The sequence below is a fragment of the Aethalodelphis obliquidens genome, unplaced genomic scaffold, assembly GCF_003676395.1.
Source record: "Aethalodelphis obliquidens isolate GAN/ISIS:26980383/991018 unplaced genomic scaffold, ASM367639v1 scaffold8, whole genome shotgun sequence".
Classification (NCBI taxonomy): Eukaryota; Metazoa; Chordata; class Mammalia; order Artiodactyla; family Delphinidae; genus Aethalodelphis; species Aethalodelphis obliquidens.
The window spans coordinates 60,166,857-60,183,201 of record NW_020837952.1 but is presented as its reverse complement, the minus strand read 5'-3'; the positions used below and the strand labels follow the sequence as shown (position 1 = coordinate 60,183,201).

At 49.9% G+C, this 16,345-nt stretch overlaps 1 protein-coding gene across 2 annotated transcripts in view; it reads left to right on the top strand.

Moving 5' to 3' along the window:
• PHF21B (PHD finger protein 21B) overlaps positions 1 to 6,812 on the top strand; it is a 95,001-nt gene extending 88,189 nt beyond the window's left edge. For both annotated transcript variants that reach the window (XM_027107936.1, XM_027107935.1), the window contains exons 9-13: positions 230 to 252; positions 1,258 to 1,416; positions 3,008 to 3,083; positions 3,411 to 3,514; positions 4,804 to 6,812. In XM_027107936.1, the coding sequence (XP_026963737.1) occupies positions 230 to 252; positions 1,258 to 1,416; positions 3,008 to 3,083; positions 3,411 to 3,514; positions 4,804 to 5,022 (581 nt within the window). In that variant the 3' untranslated portion in view covers positions 5,023 to 6,812. The remainder of the gene's footprint in view (positions 1 to 229; positions 253 to 1,257; positions 1,417 to 3,007; positions 3,084 to 3,410; positions 3,515 to 4,803) is intronic.
• Positions 6,813 to 16,345: the final 9,533 nt, after the last annotated feature.

The window sequence follows — 16,345 nt, the reverse complement described above, 5'->3', positions numbered from 1 at the left end:
GGGTGAGGACCCAGGTGTCACTGGGGCCTGTGATACTCCCATCAGGCTGACCCAAGAGTCACTGGGGCCTGTGACACTCCCATCAGGCCCTGGGGGAGGACCCAGGAGTCACTGGGGCCTGTGACACTCCCATCAGGCTCCTTTCACACTGGGCCTCGTGGACTCCAGTCCTGACTGGTGCCCCTCCCGTGCCCTCTAACATGCTCTCCACCCTTCTTCCCTGTGCTAGCCAATGAGGACCCCTGCTGGAAGGTACGTGTCCCCTGGTCTTCACGCCTGGTCGGGGGGGGTGGCGGGCATGCTTTCCATACAGTTCAGGTAGGGTCACTCCTGGCAAGGGGCGCGGGACCCCAGCATCCTGCTGCCCTGGAGTGGAGCTGAGGGCCTCGGCCTCCGTCCTCGGTGCTGAGGGCTTCGTACACCACCAGTCCACTTTTCAGCCTGCCCGGCAGAGTTGGACATCACCACAGGGCTCAGCCCGCAGGTTCAAGCAGGAGCCCTCCAGACGCAGGGACACCAGGAGCCACGAAGGCCTGAATGGAAGCAGCTGATGCTGGGTGCCAGTGTGTTCTGTCTGGCCTTGCTGTGTGACCCTGGGCAGAGCTGGTCTTCTCTGGTCCTCATTCCCTACCTCATAAGGGACTGGACTTGGGTCTCAGGGTCTCACCCCACATGCCCACATTTCAATGATCGTGTGAGACCCCAGCCCACCACGCATGCACCACGTCCCCGCTTCCCAGGATGCTGGCTGGTCATGACCTCATTTGTGGGCGCGGCTTCAGAGTCGATTTTCAGTGTCTTTCTTTACTAAGTTTCCCATCTGATTGTAAAAGGCATTTCCAGTCCCTACACGCCTGTAACAGTCAAACCACTGGAAAGCACCACGTGCTGAAACTCCGTCAGGCCGCGTTGTTTGCAGCCGTAACCCTGCGGTGTCGCAGATCGCAGCCGTGGCGGGCAGGCGTTGTCTGCAGCCTCCCTGTAGCTGTAGGCCGGCCCGGGCGTGGGGACGGCAGGTGCCTTGAGCCCGAGGCCTGCTGCGCGGAGCCCACACACCTGCAGGGGTGCTGGCTTTGAGGCAGGAGACCCGGATGCTGCTGGTTTCCAGGCCTGTGTCCCCTTGGTCATCACCCCTTCTCCTCCCCTCCCGAGCTGCTGAGAACCTGGCGGAAGAGCTGGGCCCCAGGCAGGTCCTGCACCCCCCCCCCCCACCTCCCAGCCCGGCTGACCCGCCCCCCACCCTCCCGTCTCTTCCAGAACGAGATCACCCACGATGAGCACTGTACTGCCTGCAAGCGAGGGGCCAACCTGCAGCCCTGCGGTACCTGCCCAGGGGCCTACCACCTCAGCTGCCTGGACCCGCCCCTCAAGACAGCACCCAAGGGCGTGTGGGTGTGCCCCAAGTGCCAGCAGAAGGTACAGGAGGCCGTGCTCCTGGGGAGCGGCCGCACCCTCACCCTCACCATCTCCCGGAACCGCGGGGCCCTCCCTCACCCGGCACAGTGTCTGAGGCCACTCACCGTCTCTGCTTCCTGGGTCGTCCCCGCGGTGAGCAGAGGCGGGGAAGGCCGTGGAGGGCTGAGGAAGGAGCTGGGTGAAGAGCAGGCTTTTGCGACTTGGGCACAATTGCCGTTTGGCCCAGGATAATCCATTTTGGGGGCCGTCCTGCGCACTGCAGGGTGTTCAGCAGTGTCCCTGGCCTCCACCCACTGGATGCCAACGGCAGCCCCCATCGTGGCCGTCTCAGACACTGCCGGTGAGGACCACGGGTGCGGAGTGAGCAGAGGTTCCCTCTGCTGCTGTCTGACTTGGTGACTCCAGATTTCCCAGGGAAGAACCGAACTAACGACACAAACCACAAAAAACAGTGCCAGTTAGCACGTTTGATCTCACTGATGACAACATGCAAATGAAAAGCTATCAAATTAGCAAAAACGACAGCACTCCCTTCGGGCGATGGTGCGGTGAAGCGGGCACTCGTACATGTTGCCTTAAAGACGTGTACACCTTTTAAACCCGGCGTCTTGCTTTGGGGAATAGAGTCTAAGGAAATAGTTCTATACAGGTAAAGTTCTGTGCAAAAAGAAGCCCCTCAGCCTTTCTTTATAAAAGGGAGAGAAGGAACCAGCCTGGCTGCCCCCCAGGAGTTGGTGGAGTAGATTCCAGCGCTTTGCTCAGTGAGATGTGGTCCCTGAAAATGATTTTTTACAAGGATTTTGCGGTTCTTTGGGATGTGTTCATTATTTGGGATTACGTTTGAAAAGAAATAAAAATAGGACTTCCCTGGTGGTCCAGTGGTTAAGACTTCACGCTTCCAGTGCAGGGGGGAGCGCGGGTTCGATCCCTCGTTGGGAAAGATCCCACGTGCCATGTGGTGCGGCCAAACATGAATAAATAAAACACAGGTTTTCTAGCTGCTGCGTAGTTTGATCGTCAGCTGTCTGAGAAAAAACATGTGCAGAATCACAGAAACCCGGGAGAAAATACCTGTGTTTGGCCGGATGGTGGGGAAGTTATCAGTGTTTTTAAAAGTAGGCTTTTCTACAGAATGTATTACTTGTAAAATCATTGGGGAGTCATCTTGTTTTCAAAAAACATAACTCTCGGGGCTTCCCTGGTGGCGCAGCGGTTGAGAGTCCGCCTGCCGATGCAGGGGACACGGGTTCGTGCCCCGGTCCGGGAAGATCCCACATGCCGCGGAGCGGCTGGGCCCGTGAGCCATGGCCGCTGAGCCTGCGCGTCCGGAGCCTGTGCTCCGCAACGGGAGGGGCCACAACAGTGAGAGGCCCGCGTACCGCAAAAAAAAACAAAGAAAAAACAAAAATCAAACATAACTCTCGTGATTGCCTGTCACTCTGGGTTTTGTGGGGACCTAGGGAGAGGGTGGATATGACAGCCCAGGGAGCTTTTCCCCCACCCCGGCCCCTACCGCCAGCCCGGGTTACACAGCCAGGGCGTGGCGGGCCCCCGGGCTGTCCACTGCCTCAGTTCCCCGTCTGCCCTCCAGGCCTTAAAGAAAGACGAAGGTGTGCCCTGGACCGGGATGCTGGCTATTGTGCACTCCTACGTCACCCATAAGACAGGTAAGAAAGACACCCTCGGGAGCTGGGAAAGGGCCCCAATTCCCTTTTGTCCAACCCCGCCCCTAGACCGCTGGACTCACTTTGGGCCCAGCAGAGGCTGTTCTGGGCCAGAGACCCCTGGGACTAGTTCTGTGTGCAGGGCAGTTACTGCGGGGATGGAATTCCAGTCCCCGTGCATCCAGCGAGAGCCACCGGCCCCTGCAGGAGGATGTGGCCAGGATGACCTATAGGCACGGGCCTAGGATTCTTTCTACCTCTCCTGCTCAGCCACGGCCCAGCCCCTGCTTGCCTGCAGTTCCCTGTGGGGCCTGGTCTTCTCTTTCACAGTCAAAGAAGAGGAGAAGCGGAAGCTGCTGCAGAGGGGCAGCGAGCTACAGAGCGAGCGCCGGCAGCTGGAGGAGCGGGACCGGCTCCTGGCCTCGGCAGTGAAGGTGCGCGGGGCGGGAGTGCGGCGTCGGCCCTTAGAACCACAGGGTGTAGAGCCAAAGCGTCGCTGTCTGCTTACTGAGGCCCCAGGAGGAGACAGACTCACCACCTTCACTTAGCGAGTCAGCAGGTGGAGAAGGCAGCTGTGTGACTCATTCCACAACTAGTTGTCCAGCAGTTGAGCATCTGGCTCTGTTCCTTCTCAGCTCTGTGACCTCAGCAAGGCCCTGACCATCTCTGAACCTCAGTTTCTTCTTGTATAAAGTGAACACAGTGATTTCTTCTCTGTAGAGTGGTGATAAACAAGATGATGATAATGGTGGTGGTGATGATGGCGATGATGATGGAGGTGGTGATGGTGGTGATGGTGATGATGGAGGTGATGGTGGTGATGGTGGTGATGGTGGTGGTGGTGATGATGGAGGTGATGGTGGTGATGGTGATGATGGAGGTGGTGGTGATGATGGTGATGGTGGTGGTGGTGATGATGGTGGTGATGATGATGGAGGTGATGGTGATGATGATGGAGGTGGTGGTGGTGATGGAAGTGGTGGTGGTGGTGGTGGTGATGGAGGTGATGGTGATGGTGGTGGTGGTGATGGAGGTGGTGGTGGTGATGGTGATGATGGTGATGATGGAGGTGATAGTGATGGTGCTGATGGTGGTGGTGATGTTGGTAACAGCAACTGGTAAAACCCTTTAAATGTAGTATCCCGTTTAATCCTCTCCATAACTCTATGAAGAGCCTCTGTGATTATTCTTAGAGTTTGGGACTCAGACTCAAGGAGTTTATTTGCCCAGGCAGCAAATAATTAAAACTCTAACTCGAGGCGTCAGTCCTTAACCACTTCACTGTGTCGCTATGATATATAAAGGCTAGAAAAACCCATGAATACAGCAGGCAAGAGGAAGAGCAGAAAACTGGCCAGCGGCCTGGAGGTCTTCTGCAGGGCTGCACTTGAGCCAGAGCAGGCTCGGAGCTTCCTCCGGCAGCAGAGGTCGATGTGTCAGCTAGGCAGCCTCACAGCCACGAGGCAGGACGTTCCCGCACTCCTGCACGAGCACATCGTTTCCAGCCTGAATGTTTAGAACAGGCTTCTCCTGCGGGCCTGGCTGCCGTTTAATTCCATTTCTCGCTTCTGCCTGGTGTGCGCGAGGTCCTCTTCCTGGTTTCTTTCAGCCTCTGCGGTGGAAGGAAGGGGCTTTCCGAGAAAGCGCTGAGGGGTGGCTGCTCCAGGTGGCTTGTGTCACTGAATTCTGAGACCCTTCTCTCTGACACCCTCCCCCTTGACAGAAATGCCTGGAGCTTAAGACGAGCCTGCTGGCCCAGCAGAGGGGCACCCAGTCATCCCTGGACCGCCTGAGGGCCCTCCTGAGACTGATACAGGGCGAGCAGATGCTCCAGGTCACCATGACGACCACCAGCCCCGCCCCGCTGCTGGCCGGGCCCTGGACCAAGCCCTCAGCAGCGGCCATGCACTCTGCCCTCCAGCACCCCCCGGGGCACAACTGACCCCAAGGGACCCGTCTTCACACCCACGGAAAGTCACTGGGACCCTGTTCGCAAGACCTGAGGGTTCTGTCAGCCTTAATTCATACACACTATGAATTTCAGACAAAAATAAAACCAGACAGAGACAGGAAAGAAGGGAGAAGAAGCTGAGTGAGAGTCCTAGAGCCAGGATGGGTGGGGATAGAGTCCTGCGCCCTCCAGGTCAGATGGGACGCCCGGAAGCCAGGTCGGGGCACAGAGTCAACTCCCTGCTGTTGGGGGGCTGCCCGGGCCTCCGGCTTCTGGACACAGCTGTCTCCTGGGCCTCGTGCCACCCCCGCGGGAGAGAGAAGGGCCGAGGTGCCCTGTGGGAGGGGAGCTGAGGACACGACGTAGCCAAGTAGTAGAGCTAGTTGGGGCGAGAGGCGGGTAGCAAATCTAGGTAGACTCAGCCGCCCGCCCCCACGGGGCCGTCGGGCTCACGCCAGGCCTTCCAGAACGCCCATCCCTGTTGTCAGTGTTATTAGCGGTCAGAATCGCAGCTGTTTAACTTGAAGGACGCTCCCCAGGGGACGCTGCTGTGGCCCGGCCAGGCCTCCGTCTGCCCCCCGGTCTTGGGGGCGCCCTCGCTGTGCGCCTTCCTCCTCCGCTGACTTTTTGGACTCCTCTTGCCCTCGATGTCTTTTTCTCGTGGAGTTTCTGGGCGAGAGATGGAGCTGCAGCCACGCCAGGGAGGCATTTGGCAGGTTTTCTATTTTGGGTTGAATCGTTCAACTTAACGACTGAAGCCTTTTCTTTCCTCCTTTTGAAGAGCCGATATAGTATTCCATTCCTCTTTTCTTGCCAGTACAGACACTATGCCAAAAAATAACTTTACATTTTTGTATGGCGTTTTTATTGTGAGATATTTAATGTGAAGGGGACACTTGGTGACTTCTATTCCTGTTCACAGTGGTCTCTGCTGCCAGGATGAACGGAAAACCCCTCGGGCGGGGGAGCTGCCAAACTGGAGGGACCCAGAGGGTTTTTTAAGAAGTGGGGGGAGGGGGAGGAAGAGAGGGCAGTGGCCTCGGGAGACTAAAGGGTCCCTCTTGCTGTCTCCATGAGAGCGAAGGGTGCCCGCCGCCCTGCATCCGGGATGGGCCGTGCGGGCTTGTCACGCCCACTGGCTTCTCCAGTCCCGAGGGACTTAGCACAACAAGATGAGCGTCCGGGAGCCACAGGACTCCCACCCCCAGCACATCACACGGTGCCGAATTGCATTGAACATACGTGTGCGTGTGCACACGTGGCCCCAGACACGCATGCACGCACGCTGCCAGGTGCAGAGCAAGGAGGCTGGCCGGAATCCCGCAGACTGCCATGGTCCCTCCTGTCATTTTCACGACTCCGGGAGAAACTGTGCTGTACGATACAGATCTATTTTAATACACTTAACACTGGGTTGAACAAGATTTTTATATTCTTTTATTGATGAACAAAGTGAACTGTAAGACACACGTCTTATATATTGGTTACCCTAGATGCCAATTACGCATTACCGCGTGGCTTGCGATGTAAATGTCTTCAGGTTCCTTCTTTTGTTGGTTGGTTTTTCTTCTTGGATGGATTGAATTAAATTTTTTTTAAAATGTAACGGGAAGATATGAAAGGTTGGACCCGGGAGGGGTAGCTGCCAATGTGTCTTGAGACTTAGTTTTTTGGACCAAGGAGGACCGTCCAATGGATAGCGGGACTAGAGAAAAAGTGTTTGTCTTAAATATGCCGATGTAGTTTTCCTCTGTACGATGCATTAAACTCGATGGATGGTTTCAAAGCCCTGTGGTTTGTTTCCCTGCCTTCAACAGAGAGGCCTCTGGGAGCCCATGGGGCAGGGAGGTGGGAGTTGGAGAGGTTGAAAATCAGGGTCCTGCCTCCTGATCAGGTCCCCACCCCAAGGGAGGGAGGGAGGGAGAGAGGAGAGAGCTCTGGGGCGCCCTCCACGCACAGATCCCCCAGCCCCGGGAGGTGCAGGCGCACCTGTTGGGGCCAGGATTGATGGTTGCGAGGACCAGAACCCAGGCCAGGTATTGTATGGAGCCCAGGGGCCGTGTCTACACTGGCCCCTCTCAGCATCAATGTGACCGCTTTCTCTGCCTCCTGGGCAGTACCAAGCTCCCACAACCGCCCTGGGGCTTAGCCAAACTGGAAACAGCCCAACTGGGAAGCCGGACCCTCTGCATCCTTGCTCCAGACATTGTGCAGACACCTCTGGTTGCCCCAGTGGGGAGAGGAGCCCACCGCTGGACCAGCTGTGGCCAGAGAATGGGACTGGCTACAAAGTGACTGCCCCCTGGAGCCCCCAGTGGGAGTCCTGTCCCCCCCCGGCCCAGGTAACAGAGTCGGACTGCTCCAGCTTTTCTGCCTGATCACTGAACACTGTGGACCCCGGGTCTGTGCTCCCTCCAGTCCTGAATTCTCACTGGCCTTGTCCAGCCTCCTGGCTTTCTGTCTCTGTGCCAGCGGCTCCCCGGTCTTCATCTCCAGCCCTGACCTCTGCCATGGACTCGAGCTGCCCACGGCCAGCCCCACTGATGTCAGCAGACATCTCAAACGGCTTGGTCTCCACCAGGCCAACCCCTCCCTCACCTACCCCATCCTGGGGGGATTCAGCCTTCCTAAGATGTGGGCTGGACCTCCACCCCTGGCCACTGGCCATCTGTCAGCTGTGCCCTCAGAATATTAACAGGATGTGCCCATGTCTCACCACCCACACCACCACCTGGGTCTCAGCCATCCTCTCCCCTGGATTACCGCATGGTCGCCTTCCCCTTCCCCCAGCAGCCAGTGTGACGGCGCCTCTGTTAAACCCCTGCTACCCCTCCTTGCTCAGCAGAAGCTGAAGTGCCCAAGGCCACAGGACCTGCCTCCTCTGGCCCCTTCAGCTTCCCTCCCTGCTCTGCTCCACTTTCATGGCTCTGTTCCAGCCACGTGGCCTCCGGGTGCTACTTGGAACCCACTGGGTCTGCTCCCACCACAGGGCCTTTGCACATGCTGTGTCCTCACCTGCCTGCTCCTCCCCAGCTGTCTCCCTCACTTGCTTGGGGACATGACCACAGCCCCCTCCCAGTGCAGCTGTCCCCAGGCTCCCTCAACAAGACCTGGCGTTTTCTCTCCTTCCCTGCTCTGATTCCTGGGCCTGGACCTACTATGAGTCACCTTCGTATGGTTTTGGCCACTTCATGAAGGCAGGGAGTTTGGAGACTGGAGGTCCGAGATCAAGGGGTAGCAGCAGGGCTGGTTCCTTTTGAGGCTGTGGGACAGAATCTGTTTCTGGCTTCTGCAGACTCATCACTCCGTCTCTGCTCCACCTGACATGGCCTTCTCCCTGTGTGCATGTCTGTGTTCAAATTTCCCTTTTTCATAAGAACAAGTCAGATAAGGATCCACCTTGATCTCACTTAAACTTAGTCATCCTATTTCCAAATCAGGTCACATTCACAAATACTGGGGGGTTAGGATTCAACCCATAACAGACACCTTTCCGTAGGGTGTCTGTACGGCTTCTGCCCCCCGGGACCACCCAGGGCTGCCCCCCTTGCCTTGTCCGTCCCCACAGAGCCCGCAGAGTGGAGAGGCCATGATGTCATCCTGCCGAGGAGCCTGTTCCCTGACGACCTGCCGTGTGCCCACCCCACCTGGCTTCTTCCTCGGACCTGCTCTGACACGTCAGCCCCTCCCAGGGAACCTGAAGCACAGGGACCTAAACGGACACACCCAGGTCACACGGCCAGCAGGTGACTTTATCCCAGGTCGTGGTTCCCGGCCACTCTACCTCTCTGGACACTGGACGCTGGGCACATCGTGGGGCCTTTGTGGCTGGCTGGAGGCCACCCCAACCAAGCTGCATGCATGCGCACTCCTGACCCAGCTAGCGGGCCAGTCTGGGGCTGCAGATGGCGACCTGGCCTCTGGGTGACTCCACCAAGGCGTGAGGGGACAGATGAGGGAGCACAGGTTAGCCAAGTGCTACTGACACACACTGCCCTTCCCCACCCTTTCAGCCCAGACTGCGTGTCCCACGGTGGGGGGGGGGCGGGCAGGGCTTCTTAACTAAACTCTGCTCTGCCCCCAACCCATCTTTCAGACTCCCCCATGGCTCCCTGAGAACAGTGCCTGCAGTTTCTGGGGATGCCGCTGGGTGGTTTCTGGTCCCCACCTCGATGTCCCGCCCTCCCCTGAGCAGCAGCTCTGACTGTGACTGGGGGCTCCCCCAGGGACTCCCAGGGCGTCCTGGGGAGAAGTCTGAGCAGGTGGCTGCCATCTGAGAGTGGTGTGAGACCACCTTCCAGGCCACACCGTCCACACCCTGTCCTGCCTGCTCCGTCCCCTGGGAGGACCCACAGAGCGCTGGGTGCTGGCCGTAGCTGCTGCTACATCCACTGGCCGCCTTCTGCATGACGAGGCCCCAGCACCCACCCCCAAGGATCCCTGGTTTCCAAACAGAACGGAAGGACTCCCACCTACCGGCGGGGCAGCTCCGAACGGGTCCCTATTGTTGTCAGGTGACAGAGATCCACTGGTGCTAGTAGCAGCTCGCAGGTCCCTGCAGGGTGAGAAAACCAGGCTGAGGAAGGCTGGCTCCAGAGGGTGTGTGCAGATGTGCTTCTACCCCCAGTTTCTCCCACACCTGGAGTTAGCTCAGCAGGAGAAGCTGTCCCCACGGCCTCCACTGCTGGGGCTCTGGTGCCCCGGAGGCACTGCCCGAAAGTGGAGGGGAGGCCCAGCCAGGAACGGGCCACCTCTGGAAGTATGGCTCGCGCCAGCCCCAGAGAATCACTGTGTGCGTCTCTTCCAAATCCTCATTCACTGACTTCATGGTTTTTTTTTTTTTTTTTTTTTGGCCTCACTGTGTAGTAGGCAAGATCCTAGTTCCCCAACCAGGGATCAACCTGTGGCCCCTGCAGTGGAAGGGCAGAGTCCTAACCACTGGACCACCAGGGAAGTCCATGATTTCATGTTGATAGTTTATAATTGGCCATGGTGGGAGTATTTACACCATGGAAATTGCAAATGCCACAAATCGGGGCTTTACATTCCTGGAGAGCCAGTGGTTAAACATTTAGAAGCAGACTGCTCTCTGTATGCATGCGTGTACACGTGTGCAGATGAGACAGAAGTCGAGGAGGGTGGGTCCAAAGTAAACTTGTGTCCAGCATTAGCCAAAGTTGATGGGTTTGAAAATGCAACCCTAGATTCCTCACAAAACTTCCAGACAGAAGGAAATTCTCTGGCCTTAGCAGTTCACCAAAAACGTATGTCTCTAAACTGCAACAGTTTCACAAGGAGGCCGATATGTGTTAATTAACACATTTTCCGGCACTGATGTGAATGAGTTTGGCCAAATACTACAAAAATGTAATTTGACCAGTTTTGGGGGGGATCAAGAAAAATTATCCAAAGCTTGGAGATAAGGTATGCCTTTAATGTAATTCTAGGGGAGCAGTTCTCAAACCTGAGTGGGAATCAGAATCATCTGAGGGGCTGGTTGAAACTCAGATTGCCGGGGCCACCCCCGCTATGCTGTTTTGTTAAAGGATGGGCCACACGACCCAAGCCATGCAGGGAGAGAGCTCCCCAGGAATTTCACTGACACCATCAGGAAAGAAGCATCTGGCACTCAAGGTCCATGTAAGCTGGAGTACCTGGGAGCCATCTCTTTTCTTCTTTAAAACTTACAGAAGTATTTAAAGCCCCAATTCCCTCTGTATGAGCACCACCAGCTTCAGCTTACCTGCAACCCTTGGGGTGTTTCCAGTATATCCAGTGACGGTGGATCAGCTCTGCCCAAGCAACACAGCAAACTTCAGCCTCCAGAGGGCTGCAACCACACTTTTCCAAAGGGGTCTGAATCCTAGTCTTGGGGAGGGGTGTTTTCCTTCCAGGTGTCCCTTCCTTGGGTACACTCTCTTGCACTGTTCTTTAGGGATCACTTTATACCTTCATAGCTACTTCCCTGTTACACTTAGTGATTGTTTATACCAAACTTTTCCTTTTAAAATTATTGTGTGGTTACTGTTTCCTGGTTGAACACCTTATACCCTGAAACCATGTTAAATCACTTATTAGTTATCATGGCTGTTTGGTAGATCCCTCGTGGCTTTCTACATAAACAATTATGTCACCTGCAAATAGAGACAGTTTTACTTCTCTCTTTTCAATCTTTATGCCTATTATTTTTCTTGCCTTATTGCAATAGCTAGGACCTCCAATATAATTTGAATGGAAGTGGTGGGCGTAAGCATCCTTATCTTGTTTCTGATTTTAGGGAAGAAGTTTCAACAGTCTGACCATTACATATGTTATTTAATAGAAAGAGGAATTTCTCTTCTATTCTTAGTTTGCTTAGATTTTTTTTTTTAAATCAAGAATGGTGAGTAAATTTTGTCAAGTACTTATACTACATTTATTTAAAAACATGTGGATTTTCTCCATTGTTCTCTATATACAGTGAGTTATATCAATTTTCAATGTTTAACCAACCTTGAATTCTTGGGATAAACTATGTGGTCATGATGTAGTTAGTATCTGTTTTATATTGCTTTATTTGATTTACTAATATTTGTTAAGTATTTTTGTATTTATGTTTGTGAGGGATATTGACTATAGATTTCTTTGCTTTGCAATGTCTGTCAAATTATGTTATTAAACAAGTGGAAAGTATTCTATTTTCTGAAAGAGCATCTTTATATTTGTTAGAATTCACCAGTGAAGCCATCTGGGCCAGGAATTTCATTGTGGGAAGACTTTATTTTTAATTTCAATGTATTTATTATACAAGACTATTCAGATTTTATGTTTCATTTTGTGTCATTTTCAGTTAAGTTGAATTATTCAAGGAATTTTTCATCTCACCTATTTTGAATTTTTGGCATAAAGTTTCTCATAATATTTTAATTATCATTTTACCTTCTGTAGACTCTAAAGTGATCATTGCTTTCTCATTCTTAATTTGTGGTTTATTTTATCTTAATATATCTGGCTAGGGGTTCATGAATTTTATTTATCTTTTCAAAGAAGTAAAGTTTGGCTTTGTTAATTTTCTCTGTAGTTGTCTATTTTTTGTTATTATTTCATTCTTTATCATTTTCTTCCTTCTACTGATTTGTGTATATATATATATATATATATGTAAAATAGGCCCAGTAGGTTGAGGACCTCACGACTGGATAATCAGCTGTGTCCAAAGGGTGGCGTCAAATATATATACAGGCAGACCTTGCCTTATTGCAGTTTGCTTCATTGCACTTCACAGATATTGCTTTTTTTTTTTTTACAAATTGAAGGTTTGTGGCAACCCTGCATCGAGCAAGTCTATCAGCACCATTTTTCCAACAGCATTTGCTCACTTCGTGTCTCTGTGTCACATCTGGTAGTTTTCACAATATTTCAAACTTTTCATTATTATTATATTTGTTACGGTGATCTGTGCTCAGTGATCTTTGATGTTACTAGTATGACTCACTGAAGGCTCAGATGATGGTTAACACTTTTTAGCAATGAAGTATTTTTTAAATTAAGGTATGTACATTGTTTCATTAGCCATAATGCTATTGCACGCTTAATATACTATAGTACAGTGCAAACACAACTTTTATATGCACTGGGAAACCAAAAAGTTCATGTGACTCACTTTATCGCAGTATTCACTTTTTTGCAGTGTTCTGGAACCAAACCTACAATATTTCCGAAGTCTGCCTGTATGTATAGTCTCTTAAGGTAGAACATTAGTCATTGATTTTAGACTGTTCTTTTTTATTTTTATTTATTTCTAAAATAAGCATTTAGATTTCTCTCTAGGTATTGCTTTTTCTCTGTTTCCCAATTGTCGATATTTTGCATTACTGCTCAGTTCAAATTATTTTCTCTCTTCCATTATGATTTCTTCTTTGACACGTGGATTCTTTAGAAATGTGCCTCCTTTTTCTTCCCCCAATTTTTTTCACACATTTAGGTTTTTCCTAGATATGCTTTTTATTACTAATTTGATTTCATTGTTGTCTTCACGTGATTTCAGTTCTTTTAAATTTATTGGGACTTGTTTTATGTCCCAGAATATGGTCTATATTGGTGATTATATCACGTGCCATTGACAAGATTGTATATTCTTCTGTTGGTGAGTGTAGCACTCTATAAATGTCCATTAGGCCAAGGTGGTGGTAGTGTTGTTCAGACTATCTATGACTTTACCAACTTTTTATCTAGTTCATCTTTCAGTTGATGCAATATAGAACTAAAATCTCCAACTACAATTATGGAAATCCCTTAAATCTGTCGTGGGCTTTTTGCTTTATGTGTTTAAGTTATGTTATTAGGTACATTCATATTTATGATAGTTATGTCTTCTAAATAAATTGACCATTTATCATTATAAAAGGTCACCCATGTTTAGTAATATTCTTTGTCTTAAAGCCTATCTATTATTAATATAGACACCCCAGACTTCTGACGCTCACTGTGTGCATGGTATATATTTTTGCATCCCTTTACTTTTGACCTATCTTTAAAGTGCATGTAGTTATGCCCTTTTTTTTTTTCTACCCATTTGGACAATATCTTCCCCTTAACTGTAGAGTCTAGTACATTAACACTAGAGATAATTTTATCAGCACAGATGGATTTAGGTTTACCGTTTATATTATTTTTTTTCCTTTTGTCCCCTGTGGTTTTTTTCCTCCTGTTTATCCTTTCTTGCCTTATTTAAACTTTTCTGAGTATTTTTAAGAAGTCACTTTTAACTTATCTATTTTTAAAGATATATCTCTTTGCATTATTTTTTTTTTTTTTTTGCGGTACGCGGGCCTCTCACTGTTGCGGCCTCTCCCGTTGCGGAGCACAGGCTCTGGACGCGCAGGCTCAGCGGCCATGGTTCATGGGCCCAGCCGCTCCGCAGCATGTGGGATCTTCCCGGACCGGGGCACGAACCCGTGTCCCCTGCATTGGCAGGCGGACTCTCAACCACTGCGCCACCAGGGAAGCCCCTGCATTATCTTTTAGTAGTTGTTCTAGGGATTGTAATATACATCCTTACCTTTTCAGTTTACTTAGGATTAATATTGTACCACTTCACATAAAAGGTAGAAACCTTGAAATAATATAAGTCCCTTGCTGCTGTACTCAGTGCTACAGCTGTCATATGTATTACGCCTACATATATTATAAATCCTATCAGACAATATTATATATATTTGCTTCAAACAATCCTGTTTACTTCTTTTAAATTAAGAGGGGAAAGTACTCTTTTATTTAACCCAGATATTTATTGTTTCCAACATTTTTTTTAACGTTTTTATTGGAGTATAATTGCTTTACAATGGTGTGTTAGTTTCTGCTTCACAACAAAATGAATCAGTTATATATATACATATGTTCCCATATCTCTTCCCTCTTGCGTCTCCCTCCCTCCCACCCTCCCTATCCCACCCCTCCAGGCGGTCACAAAGCACCGAGCTGATCTCCCTGTGCTATGCGGCTGCTTCCCACTAGCTATCTACCTTACGTTTGGTAGTGTATATATGTCCATGCCTCTCTCTCGCTTTGTCACAGCTTACCTTTCCCCCTCCCCATATCCTCAAGTCCATTCTCTAGTAGGTCTGTGTCTTTATTCCTGTTTTACCCCTAGGTTCTTCATGACATTTTGTTTTTCTTAAATTCCATATATATGTGTTAGCATACGGTATTTGTCTCTCTCTTTCTGACTTACTTCACTCTGTATGACAGACTCTAGGTCTATCCACCTCATTACAAATAGCTCAATTTCGTTTCTTTTTATGGCTGAGTAATATTCCATTGTATATATGTGCCACATCTTCTTTATTTATTGTTTCCAACATTCTTTATTACCTCCTAAACATCCCGGTTTCAATGTGTTGTCATTTCCATCACCTTGAAGAAATTCCTGCGGCATTTGTTTGTGATGCAGATCTGCCAGTGAAAGAAGTTCCTTAGTTTTCTTTTACTTAAAAAGAGTTTTTATTTAACATTCATTCTTGAAGAGTATTTTTGGCTGATATAGAACTCTATTTTGAAACCTCTCCCCTCCTTTGGCCTTTTTTTTTTTTTTTTTACGGTACATGGGCCTCTCACTGTTGTGGCCTCTCCCATTGCGGAGCACAGGCTCAGCGGCCATGGCTCACAGGCCCAGCCGCTCTGCCACATGTGGGATCTTCCCAGACCGGGGCATGAACCCGTGTCCCCTGCATCGGCAGGCGGACTCTCAACCACTGCGCCACCAGGGAAGCCCTCCTTTGGCCTTTTATTGTGCCTTTATTGTATTGGAACAAGATGTTGTTTTACTGTCTTTTGGCCTTAGAGTTTCTGCTGATAGGTCAGCTGACTTCCATCCTTGGTCCTCTGTATGCAATGTCTCCTTGTTCTCTGCATAATTCCCAGAAGTCTCTATATAGTGTGTTTAGGTGTATTGTTCTTTAATTTTTATCTATCTTGGGGTTTGTTGAGATTATTGAATCTGAAAATTTATGTCTTTCACCAAATTGTGGATTTTTTTGGCCATTAATTTTCAAAATTTTTTTGTGCCCTATTCTCTCCCTCCTCTGCCTCTGGAGCTCCAATTATGTGTGCGTGTGAGACATTCTGATATTGTCACACAGGTCCCTAAGGCTCTGATCAGATTTTTTCAATCCTTTTACTTTTTGTTATTCAGACTGGGTAATTTCTATTAGTCTAGATTCCAGATAACTCTTTACTATAAACTCCATTCTCCTATTGTATACAACCAATGGGTTTCTTTTTCTTTTCTTTTTAAAATAATTTTAGATACTGTATTTTGCTCTTATAGCATTTCCCTGTGTTTTTAATGATTTTTATTTTTCACTGAGATTTCCTATCTTTTCATTTACTTTAATCATATTTTCCCTTATATACTTGAGGATGTGTGTAATAGCTACTTTAACATCCTTGACTGCAATTTCTAACACCGGCATCATTTTAAGGTTGAGCTCCGTTGAGTGCTTTAGAGTGGGTTGCATTTTCCTATTTCTTTGTATGATGAAAACTTTTTAATTGTATCTTGGATGTTGTAAATTATATTGTAGAGACCCTGGGTTCTGTTATATTTCTCTGAAGAGTGCTGGTTTTTGTTTGCTTTAGCAGGCATTGAACTTGGATAAACTCAAACTGCAAGCTCTGGCAGTTGGTAGCTCAAACCTCAGTTTATTGTTAGCTGGTGTCTGTCCTGCTTGTGTGGCTCTGGGATCAGGCAGAACTTTGAGCAGAGTTTATGCACAAAGTGTAGGCTCTCCCTGTCTGCCTCTCTCCTGTCTGGAATCCTCTATCCACCTTCTAG